The sequence below is a fragment of the Artemia franciscana genome, chromosome 17 (assembly GCF_032884065.1).
Source record: "Artemia franciscana chromosome 17, ASM3288406v1, whole genome shotgun sequence".
NCBI classification, from domain to species: Eukaryota; Metazoa; Arthropoda; class Branchiopoda; order Anostraca; family Artemiidae; genus Artemia; species Artemia franciscana.
The window spans coordinates 2,580,819-2,593,310 of NC_088879.1; the positions used below are offsets into that span (position 1 = coordinate 2,580,819).

The window sequence follows — 12,492 nt, forward strand, 5'->3', positions numbered from 1 at the left end:
TCCCTTATCGACACCACTACTTACCACCAACTGTCTGGTTTCGAAACGGCAAAATATGAGAGAGCTACCAACCTTTTTGACCTCTCTCTTTACTCTAAAGTGGAACTTTGTATAACAATGATAACGAAAGGGAATGATAGGTACCGTTTATTTTTTCCCGACAAAAAAATGGTTGTCTTACATCTGAGAAGGACTGCTATTCCACTCAACTCGACTTGCGTTAAAAATTAAAAAAAATATATCGGGAGAGGGAGGCTAAAACACCAAATATGGTTTGTCAGGTCATAATTCGTCATTTCAACAGGAAGGGAATTTTTATTTCCGCCTTCTAAACACCTATGCTGCCCGCTTTGTCTTAAAATATGCCTCCAAATGAAAGACTCCTAGAACAAAGGAAATCAATTGTACAAAGCCCCTAATTCAATTTAAACTAGCATAAACTACAAATAAAGAAAAAATGTTTATTTCGATAACAAAACAAACATAAACAACATAAAAACACAATAATATGAGATCTCATATAATATACTTCTTTTGAGCTAATGTACATATTACCGGATATAAACTAAAATACCAGCTATAGCACATTTTATATTTTGGAGGCCTCGCCTTAGCCTATGCCACGTGGTAAAAAAAACAGATATGTAAATTTTGAGCTGAAAAACATTCTAATTACAGATACTTATTATGAATTCTTTGCAACAAATTTTAATATGTTTTTAAATAAATAAATAAACTTTATTCAACAAGAACGATTAGCAACTCAACGTTTGGCTCTGTTGGAAAATTTAGCCTTCTCAAAAATTGTCTAAAATAAATCAGCTCAGGGAGGTACACAGAGACGAAGGGGTCCTGTTGGAGCATGACCTCTGTTCCCTGAAACCCTGATATTTTTAAAGTTTACCCATAAATTCTCTATAATCTCTACATAAATAGTGTATTTTTGCATGTTTTTAAACACCTCCCCTCACCTCCAAAAAACAACATGTGTACCACCTCCTGGCACATATGTCCTGTTGCTGAAGAAGTAATCTCACAAGTCGATACAATAGATTGTATAGTCGATGATTAAAGCATTATCGATTTGGAAAATAAGATTCCAAGCAGTTTTCTTCTGGGGAAACAAAAACAACGGGAAAATGTGTAAAAAAAATTGATGTCAAAGTAAAGAATTTTCAAAAATGCAAGAAAATGTGAAGAAAAAAAAGGCCAAATTAATGAATTAAAAAAAAAAACAACAACACAAAGCCACAGCTGAAATCCCGTTCTATCATCAGGAACAATACGTTTATATAAAAAACTATATATACATATACATATATATATATATATATATATATATATATATATATATATATATATATATATATATATATATATATTTGAAAAATAATGAAAAAAAAGTCGTAAGATTTTTCTCGTTCTTTCCACTCTTTTTACAGCATAATTTGGCATAGGCTTTTAGTTTCTCAAGAGAAACTTGCAATATCATACTCATAAAGGTAATATACAGAAAAAATAACGAAATAACGACAATATATAATATCAATATTTGTTTTTGAAGTGTCTGAACTATTTGACACGTCTTTTTTTAGCTAGGCTTTTTATTACCAAAAGTTAAACATTTTTAAAGAACAATGAAATAATGACGCATTAGAAATGGTTTTGAGCCATGTCTATTTTTATCTATTTTACATTGCAGCATATTTCTGACATTAATGTGAAAGTGAAAATTGGCAAATGCGAAAATTAGATTTTGTCTTCACAACCAACCTTTAACTATAGGTTGAAAACAACGTGTAACTATTGCCATCATCTTGGAAGCTAAAAATTATAGGAGTTAGGATTTTGATTTTCATTGTGAATACATCAGCTGATTACACAGGAGTGTATCTTGATATTTAACTAGGAATTTATCTTTATTTGAAACAACGAGATATTCGGGATTTTTTTCTAGATGTGGGGAGAGGTTTGAGGGGGCAAGTGGAAAAAAAATTTAAAAACCGCATCAAAAATTTTTTATATGCATTTTTACGAGGCAGACCAAAACTAGGGGGATTCAAACCCCCTAGCCTCCAGGTTACGGCCTTGATTGGAACCTAAATCTAAAAGCCGAAAAATAGCTCTTCCTTTTTATATTTGAATATGATTAGATATTAATTCAAAATAAAAACATAATTGACGTGTTTTCGATCTTTAACGGTTTTTTGGTCGTTTTAAATATCTAATTTTCTGTTTAGTGTTAATCCTCAAATGTTTTGGAGTTCAAACATTATTCTATGAATTGCGCCTTGCTGTTGGCAGAAAAAGAATGTTCGATTAGATCGGTATAGCACTAAGGGATTGAAATAATCTACAAAAGCTTTACTTCAGAGAAAGAGAACAAATATTAAGATAACGAGTTACTGAGTTTAAAGTCAATATTAGCCGATGCTATTATTCTGGCATATGGCCAAAAATATGGGATTCTTACAAGAGTTTAGACTGGTACTAGTGTCAAAAAGAAAACTTATCAGCGCTATCTAGCGCATGGTCTTGTTTTCCTTTTTTTAGCCTACCTAAACTAATGTGCACTTGTCTTTTCAGTTATATAAAATATAGAGGAGGGTAAAGAAAGAAGGTTTTACCACCAGATGGCCTATCAGCTTAAAGTCAACAAACCTACTCAACTTTCCAAGATTTTCCCAAACTAGCCTAGTCCTACCTTGTACAGATAGGGTTGTGACATAAATCAGTTCTTGAAAACAAAAACTTCTGATTAATTTTTACTTATAGAGGAATTCTAGATTTAATACTATAATATTGCAGATGCCTAGATCAATTATCTTTCCTTTTCCTTTAAATTTTCATAAGAATTTCCTACTTTTTGAATGGAATTGCCGGACGTAAAAGTATTAATGATAGCAATCAGAGATGCCAATTCACAGAAACATAGGGGAGGGGGCAAAGATTATTCAGTGTTTTAACTAGAAAAAAACACATAAAATATAGGGGTGTATAATTTTGTCTTTTTTGGGAGGGGGATCTACAGTTCCTCCTTCAATTTGCGCTGGTGGTACCTTTTTTAATCCCTATCTACCCGTGTATAATCGTCGAAGACACAACTGGTTAAAGTGGCTTCCTGCGGGTGGTCATCGATGGGTGGCTGATTTTCGATTTCATTTTGCTTATTAGTCAACTGATAACTGAACGTTGAAACTATTCGCCAAAATTTCCAAAGTTTGTTTTGTGACCTGATTCTTGTGACACTTTAGTTCCATAAAATTCAAAAGATCAAGGTTAAAAACACAATAAACAACAAAAATTGCAAAGGTGAAACCATAAATATGTCAGCACTGATTAACGAAATTACACTTTTCTAAATCTTATTAAGATGGTGTCATCTGAGGGAGTTTATTCGCCCTTCTTCCGATATGTAAGATCAAGGTTCCTGACCTAACCTCTTTGAAGACGGAAATAGCTTCTGAATGGCTTAATCCCTGGAGTGGTTTGCTATTTACGGCCAGTATTTCATCACCTTAAAAAAAAACAATTATAGAGCATACATTTTGTTTTAAATTACTGATTGCACAGATTAGTAAAAATATTCTAGCACCGCCAATGATAGCAATCAGAGATGCCAATTCACAGAAACATAGGGGAAGAGGCAAAGATTTTTCACTGTTTTAACTATATAAAAAAAATACATAAAATATAGGGGCGTATAATTTTGTCTTTTTTTTGGGGGGAGGGGTCTACAGTTCCTCCTTCAATTTGCGCTGGTGGTACCTTTTTTAATCCCTATCTTCCCATGTTAAATCGTCGAAGACCCAACTGGTTAAAGTGACTTCCGGCGGGTGGCCATCGATGGGCGGCTCCATGGAAGGAAGTTTTCAGGGGGGGGGGGAGATTTTCTGGGTGAAAATTTTCTGCGGGGGAAAAGTTTTCCAAGGTAGGGGGTATTCTTGTGGAGGAAAAACTTTACAGGGGATTTTAAACGGAGGGAATTTTCCACGGAGGAATTTCCAGAGGGATGAACGCTGGCTCCTTCTCCAGTTTTACTCCAATACTGATTTAGATTGTACTATAGTTGTTTCGTGTAATATTTTTTCTGCTCTTTTAAATAAAGTATTTTGGTTTTATACTACAGTTCGTGGTAACGAACTGTAGTAAGGAGCGACCCGGCTCAATAGTAAACGAAACTTTAAAAAACGATATTTTTATACTAAAAGATACATCAAAAGAATCGGATTTTCATGCTGATTTTAAGTATACAAGTCTCATCAAATTTAGTCTTTGTCATCAAAAGTTGCGCGCCTGAGAAAATTTGCCGTATTTTGGGAAATAGGGGGAAACACCCCCTAAAAGTCATAGAATCTTAACGAAAATCACACCATCGCATTCAGCGTACTGAAGAACCCTGTTGCAAAATTTTCAAGCTCCTATCTACAAAAATGTGGAACTTTGTATTTTTTGCCAGAAGACCGATCACGGGTGCGTGTTTATTTGTTTGTTTTTTTTTTCCAGGGGTCGTCGTACCGACCAATTGGTCCTGGAATGTCGCAAGAGGGCTCATTCTAACGGAAATGAAAAGCTAGGAGGGCACCTAGACCCCCTCCCCCGCTCATTTTTTCCCAAAGTCAACGGATCAAAATTTTGAGATCGCCATTTTGTTCAACATAGTCGAAAACTATAATATCTATGTCTTTGGGGATGACTTACTCCCCCACAGTCCCCGGTGGAGGGGGTGCAAGTTACAAATTTTGACCAGTGTTTACATACAGTAATGGTTATTGGGAAGTGTACAGACGTTTTCAGAGGTTTTTTGGTTGGGGGGTTTTACGAGAGGGGGCTATGTGGCAGGATCTTTCCGTGGAGGAATACACCATGAGGGAAGAGAAATTCAATGAAGGGGGCGCAAGATTTTCTAGCATTACTATTTAAAAAATCAAAAAATAAACATGAGAAGTTTTTTTCAACTGAAAGTAAGAAGCAGCATTAAAACTTCAAACGAACAGAGACTATTACGCATATGAGTGGTTCTTCTCCTCCTAAATACCTCGCTCTTCATGCTAAAGTATTTTTAGTAATTTCAACTATTTATTCTACGGCCTTTCTGATTCAGAGGTTCTAATTCTTAAAGAATTAGGACAAAACTTAAGCTATAGTGTAGGCTAAAGAGCGAGGTATTAACGAGGGGACAAACCCCCTCATATACATAATATAAATATGAATTCTTATAGTTAATATATAGTTAATATAATTCTTACACTTAAATTACAGTTATTTCTTAATTTACGTATATTTTTTACTAATAAAAATGTTCGTTAAAAATTAAAAGTTCTCGTTACCTTTTTAAGTAACCAAAAAATTGGAGGGCAACTAAGCTTCCTCCCTCACCCCTTATTTCTCAAAATCGTCTGATCAAAACTAAGAGAAAGCGTTCAAGCCAAAACAAGAATTAATATGCAAATTTCATTTTAATAATTTATGTGCGGAGAGCCAAAATCAAACATGCATTAATTCAAAAATGTTCAGAAATTAAATAAAAAAAAACTAGTTTTTTAACTGAAAGTAAGGAGCGACGTTAAAATTTAAAACGAACAGCAATTACTCCGTGTATGAAAGGGGCCATTCCCTTCTCAACGCCCCGCTCTTTACGGTAAAGTTTTTTACTGTTTAATAAAGTAGAATCGAGAGAAGGAGTTAAACTTTAGCGTAAAGAGCGGGGCGTTGAGAAGGGAACAGCCCCTTTCATACACGGAGTAATTTCTGTTCGTTTTAAGTTTTAATGTCGGTCCTACTCTGAGTTAAAAAAACTAGTTTTTTTTTATTTAATTAAATATAGGATCCCTGTAGGGGTTTGCTATTTACGGCCAGTATTTCATCACCTTAAAAATACAATTATAGAGCACACATTTTCTCTTAAGTTAATGAATAAAATATTCTAGAACCGCCCGAGGGACACTCTTCTAATTAATGATTGCTATTTATGGTTAATATTTTACTTAAAGTAGTATGTATGAGAAAGCACAATTGTAGAGCACATATTTTGTCTTCAGTTGATGATTGCGCAAAACAGTAAAAATGTTTTAGCACTGCACAAGGGAGAATATTTTAAGTAATATATGCTATTTTTGGTTAAAATTTCAGAAAAAAGTACATAAAAAAACAAGTATAGTGCACATATTTTGTCTTTAGTTGGTGATTGCACAAAATTATAAAAATGTCCTAGCACTGCAAGAAGGAGGAGTATTCCGATCAGTGGTTGCTACTTGCAGTCAGTATTTCACCTAAAAAAATTATATACAAAAAAGCAGAACATATTTTGTCTTTAGTTGATAATTTCAAAAAACCAATAAAAATAGTTTAGCACTGCATAAAAGAGAATATTCTAACCAATGATCGTTGTTTATGACCGATATTTTGACAACTAAAAAAAGGACATACTGATTTTGTCGTTGGTTGATGACTGCGCAAAACAGTGAAAATAATTTAGCAATTCACACAGGATAATATATAGCCAGTAACATTGCCTTACCAAAGACTACCAGACGTTTCCCTGAGGAGAAAAAGCGCATATAAATAGAAACTAACCAAATACATTTATGGCTGACCTTTCCTCTGGGGTAAGTTGATGCTTTTACCGAAAACTGTTTTAGTCAACGCACGTGATTTGAAAGCGAAGCAACAACAGAACACAAATTTATCACAAAATAAAGTTTACAATATAGACTCGTGACAACTAAATACAATCCACTTCGAAGCAGGGGGTAATTCCCTTTGTCGTTTGGGTAATCCCATAAAAAAACGAAAATGTCTTACCCCGTAAATTTTGAAAAACACATTTTTATTTGTTCTCATGAAAAACCGAAAAACCACACCCAACACTATATTTTAATGATCTGGCAGAATTAGCCCAAGATGGAGACATGACAGTGGCCATTCTCTTTTATAACCGAATATTTCAGCTACATGACCATTTGCCGGCCATAGATGGAGATACAGGTAAATATAAAAGGATGCTAAAACCCCCAGGTTGCTATCAATGGCAAAACGCTAAAAAATTACTCAACCAGTCTACAGTCATTGTTTCCAACTGAAAATGAAACAAATTGACATTTTCTTCAACTAAATTATTCAGTGATTATCATAGTCACTATTGGGTACACTAAAAACCATTGGAAAAGCTTTTGGGTGTTTGAAGGGCCATTCACAATAATATTTAGCTAACTTTCAGCACTCAAGTTCAATTCATCATGTTTTTTTTAAGCCAGCCAATAAGGGAGCTCGATTATCATTCCTTAGCTATATAGAGAAAAACTATGCTATGATTTAACGTTTCCTATCTGAACTAGTCAGAACCGCCCAACAAAATAATCTAATAATGAATGAATTCGGCATTAGTTAAATCACATTCTGAGTATGCCTTAAACCATATGTGCAAAAATAAATTAGATAGTTTTTTTCAGTTAGTGCTATAGCTCTTATAATATAGTAAAATCAGTATAGTATGCTTGGGTATCAGGGAAAAAGGTTTCTCAAATAAAACTAACAAGACATTTACATAAAATTCAATAATTAAAAAGCAACTTTAAAATATGTCATTACCTAATAATGACTTAAATTTTTCCGATGCTCTGGACTACTTATCCCGATCATACTGAATTTACCAAAGTTAAATTCAGAAGGATGGAGCTTGAGTAGGTGGTTGGAGTTAACAGTTGACGCAAATAATTTAAACTAGTTCAGTTCATATTTATTGGAGCATAAAAAATAAATAAAGCAGTCCCAAAATATTGAGTTCTTTTGTTTTCAGAGTCTAAAGATTATTTCATGGAAAATAAATTTGACCTTGTACCACGGAGACAATCTCCCACACGGCCCATTTTTTCTTATAATTGACCTATATTTGCAATTTTTTGCTCATTGTTTTCAAACATCTAATCCTTCTTGAATAACTTTTTTTTTATGTATACCAAGGAAGTCATTAAACTTCTAAAAGCCACTGATTTATCTAGACAGCTGGTGCGTCAACTTGAAAATCGGTTGGGATAGAAGCCAAACTTTGAACTTAGATCCAGCACCCAAAAGGTCTATATAGCACAAAAAAGTTCGGTATAGCAGAGTCAGATCACTGACTGATCGGCTTTGCCTTCAAGGGTGTAATCCTTCCTGAAATATTGTTCGTCCTTGTCGAGGAAGTCATTAATCATTTCATCTAATTACTTTACTAAATATTAATGGCTAATTGAGAATTCCTGTGGAGTCGGCTCTTAACTTGCTCAATGATTATTCAAATATGTCCATATCAAAAACCGAATGACCATGAACAACAGTTTGTATGAGATAATTTTTTATGAAAAAAAAGTTTTTTTTCAGTATTTTTTTTTAAGTAAAAAGCCTATTCCCTGTACATTTGTTCTACTTCATCTTAATTAACTTTTAATCTAATTTTGTCCAGAGGCACAAATTTACAAAATTGTAGGGATGGGGCAAGGATTTCTTAATGATCATACAAAAAAAAAACATTATTCAAAATTCTGGAGGAGGGGGGAGAACTCAGTTTTTTTAATTGAAGCACCGAAAAGGGTATTTCTGGAAAATCCTAGAGAGGAAGCAATAGCTCCCCCTTCCGCAATTGATGCTGATTTTGTTAACTTATTTAAATTCATTTAATTTTCTGCCTTTCAATTTAACTGTAGAATCAAATTAATTTTAATTTTATTAATTTAATTAATAGTAAATTAACTAAATCAGTTAGTTTTGCCCAGGGGCGCAAACTTACGAAAATGCAGGAGAAGGGACAAGAATTTTTTAAAATAATGATACAAAAAAAAAGATTTTTCTAAATCTAGGGGGAACTTCGTTTGTTCAATTTTTTTCGATGGAAACACAAATAAGTTATTTTCAATATCTGCAGGAGAGAGGGGAGACACTACCCTTCCCCCCAATTGGCGGTGTCGATTTTGTTAATTTAAATACAGCTTAGCTTTCTATTTTTCAGTATAGCAGAAAAATCAGGTTTTTAGATCTTTGTCTCAAGCGTAGTGCAGTATTTTTCTTACAATTATTTCTAGCCATTCTGTCCCAGGCACATGCACCATTCAGCTGTGTTATTGGACACTATGTCAACTTCATCTCTAAAAAATATGCGGTAAGTGCAGAATTGGATTTCAGAAGGCCACTTTTTTGATCAGTTAAATCCCGACCAATGTCCTGAATAAGAAATACCTGATCAACAGTTTGTCCCAAGAAAAGTACGCCTAAAAACTATACGTGAAGTGCAGAATTGGACTTAGGAAGGTCTGTCCTATAATTTCTGATAACTGTCCTGAAAAAAGTACTTGTGTATTATAGCCACCACACTCAAGAAGTGAAGTTAGGTTAATTCTAATGAAAACACCTAAATATAACGAAAATATAATACTTTAGTTACAAAATTATAGAAACTTAGTGTATTATGGAAATGAGGCAACCCAGAAGGCCAGAACGCATTATATTAAATGGTATTTAAATAGATTAACTAACCAAAATACCAACTCTATACATAAAATATTTGTTTAAAATATGCCGACATTGTAGGTTATCTCTTTCAGGTTAAGCTGATTATCACCGAGTACATACTAAAATATAGAAAGAAACCAGTTCTACTCAGGCCAAGAACTTCAGTGTGGTTGCTATGATACATATGTATCAGAAAAGACATTCAATAAAGTCCACCACATACCCATGTTGTCACAAAAAAGGATCTAAAAAACTATACGTTAAGTGCAGAATTGAACTTCGGAAGCGCAGAATAATAACTGTTCTGGATAAGACATACCATAAGTACCAGTTGTCCCGAGAAAGGTATACTCTTTGATCAATCTCAATGAATCAATTCCTTTTTCAATATTCGTAAAATTGTCCTCGAAGTGTTACTTAAGTTTTAAAAAGAACAAATGATCAGGAATATAACTCAGAGACGTGAAAATCTCACGAAGGATCAAAACACTTAGTAAGAAATTTTAAACGATTCACCGACAAAATACCACATTGCTCCAGTAAGAGAAAGTCTGGAGTAGATGGAAATACCGTCAATACTTATACAGAGAATAAGATAGATTGCTGTCTAACAGTTTTGTGGAAAAGGAAGTGCTTGAATTCCATTTAGTTAGCGCGCTAGATTTGAAATCCTTTGTCCTTGAGGACAGGGGTTCGAGTCTTAGTGTCAGTGGTTATTTGGTTTGGAAGTCAGCGGTTTGACTCTATAGGCTCAACCAGAGTTGACACACCTCTAAATGGGTATCTGGAGAAATGGGAGGGAAAAACACAGGAAGCATCAGATGACCCCCCCCCCTCGACCATGTATTGCATGTTTGTGTTTTTCTCATCTCCTATTTACGTATTAATTCATTTAAGCTACTTTTTACTTTTTTTCTTTCTTTTTTCATAGCTTTTGTGTTTTTTCTCATCTTCTATGTACATGTCAATTTATTTAAGCTCTTTTTTTTACTTTTTTTTCTCTCCTTTTTATGGTGTTTGTGTTTTTTCTCATCTTCTATGTACGTATTAATTTATTTAAGCTACTTTTACTTTTTCTTCTTTCTTTTTTATAGCGTTTGTGTTTTTTCTCATCTTCTATGTACATATTAATTTATTTAAGCTCTTTTTTAATTTTTGTTCTTTTTTTATAGCGTTTGTGTTTCTTCTCATCTTCTATTTCAATCTATTTAAGCTCCTTTTTTCTTTTTGTTCTCTCTTTTTTATAGTGTATAATAGTTTCATCTTCTATGTACGTAATAATTTATTTAAGCTACTTTTTACTTTTTCTTCTTTCATTTTCTTAATAGCTTTTGTGTTTTTTTCTCATCTTCTATGTACGTATTAATTTATTTAAGCTACTTCCTACCTTTCTCTCTCTTTTTTTTATAGCGTTCGTGTTTTTTCTCATTTTCTATGTACACAATGATTTATTTAAGCTACTTTTTTTCTTCTTTCTTTTTTTTATAGTATTTTGGATTTTTCTCATCTTCTATGTAGGCTACCTATTAATTTATTGAAGCTCTTCAAGTTAACGATGAAAAACTCTTCAAGTTAGCGTTCATTACAATTCAAATTAGCGTAAATTAAGATCAGATTATTATTCTTGGAAATAATAATTTCCATTGAAACTATCCAAAATTTGGTAATATAAACTATTAAATAAATTTTCCGAAAAAACAACAACTATTGTATAGAAAATGCGAGTCTCATTTGTTTTTATTTCACCGTTTGTGTTTTTTGTTACCTTCTTATGTACGTGTTAGTTAATTTATTTAAGCTGGTTTTTTCTTTTTGTTCTTATTTTATAGCGTTTTTGTTTTTTCTCACCTTTTATGTACATATTAGTTTATTTAAGTTACTTTTACTTTTTTTCTTTCTTTTTTTTTATAGCGTTTGTATTTTTTCTCTTCTTCTATGTACGTATTAATTCATTTAAGCTACTTTTTATTTTTTTTCTTCTTTCTTTTTTTATAGCGTTTGTGTTTTTTCTCATCTTCTATGTACGTATTAAATTATTTAAGCTACTTTTCACTTTTTTTTCTTTCTTTTGTTGATAGCGTTTGTGTTTTTTCTCATTTTCTATGTACGTATTGCTTTACTTAAGCTAATTCTCATTTTTTCTTATTTTTTTCTTTAATAGCGTTTTTGTTTTTTCTCATCTTCTATGTAGGCCAACGTATTAATTTATTTAAGTTACTTTTTGTTATTTCTTTTTTAATTTATAAAGGTTTCCAGATGTGAAGCCAAATTTTTATTAGTATTTGTACAAAAGTTATTTTATTTTTTTCTTGCGAAGTCTTTTATTATGTGAAGATTTTAATTATTACAATAAAAGTTCCATTTCTTACTTTTGGATAGCAAGTTGAATTCATCAACGATGTCAGATATAATTACGAAGTCTTCTAAGAAGGAAGTTTAAATTTGTTTGACCATTAATCAACATGGGGGACATCTTGGAAATTGAGAAATTTGATATCTCTCAGAACCATTCCACTCATCCATAGTGGGGGGATTAAAAATGGATATCAATACCCAAAAACACACTTATACCACCCAGAAGGAATGACCCGTGCCATAAACCATCCTCTAAAAAGCCAGAACAAGGAGCTCAATGGTTCATGAGATATTTTAGATGGAAAGAATTTTAACCTTTTGGCAAACCACCTGGCAACTATTATAGCAACTTCAGAGACACAAATTAAATGGTATTTAGGCCTGTAGAATGGAGTGGCCTCAATACTAGTTTTTGTTTGGGAAGATTTTGTTTCTGGGAGAGGGAGGGGTTAAACTTGAAAAAGTTGCTAAATACAGGCAAATTCTATGGAAAAAAAACTATATGGTAGGAAAAATTGTTAAAATCTGGATTTTGCTGAAGGGAGGGGGAGTATGATGTGTCCAGCCACTCACCTACCACACGGCGCTCGTTAGTACTATAATGATTTCATATTACGGATCAAAATGTACCTTGGAATAATTAGATATTCA

The 12,492-nt window shown here is 32.9% G+C and overlaps 1 protein-coding gene across 2 annotated transcripts in view; it reads right to left on the reverse strand.

Moving 5' to 3' along the window:
* Positions 1-447: 447 nt before the first annotated feature.
* LOC136037684 (uncharacterized) overlaps positions 448-12,492 on the reverse strand; it is a 79,747-nt gene continuing 67,702 nt past the window's right edge. For both annotated transcript variants that reach the window (XM_065720435.1, XM_065720436.1), the window contains exon 4: positions 448-3,517. In XM_065720435.1, the coding sequence (XP_065576507.1) occupies positions 3,369-3,517 (149 nt within the window). In that variant the 3' untranslated portion in view covers positions 448-3,368. The remainder of the gene's footprint in view (positions 3,518-12,492) is intronic.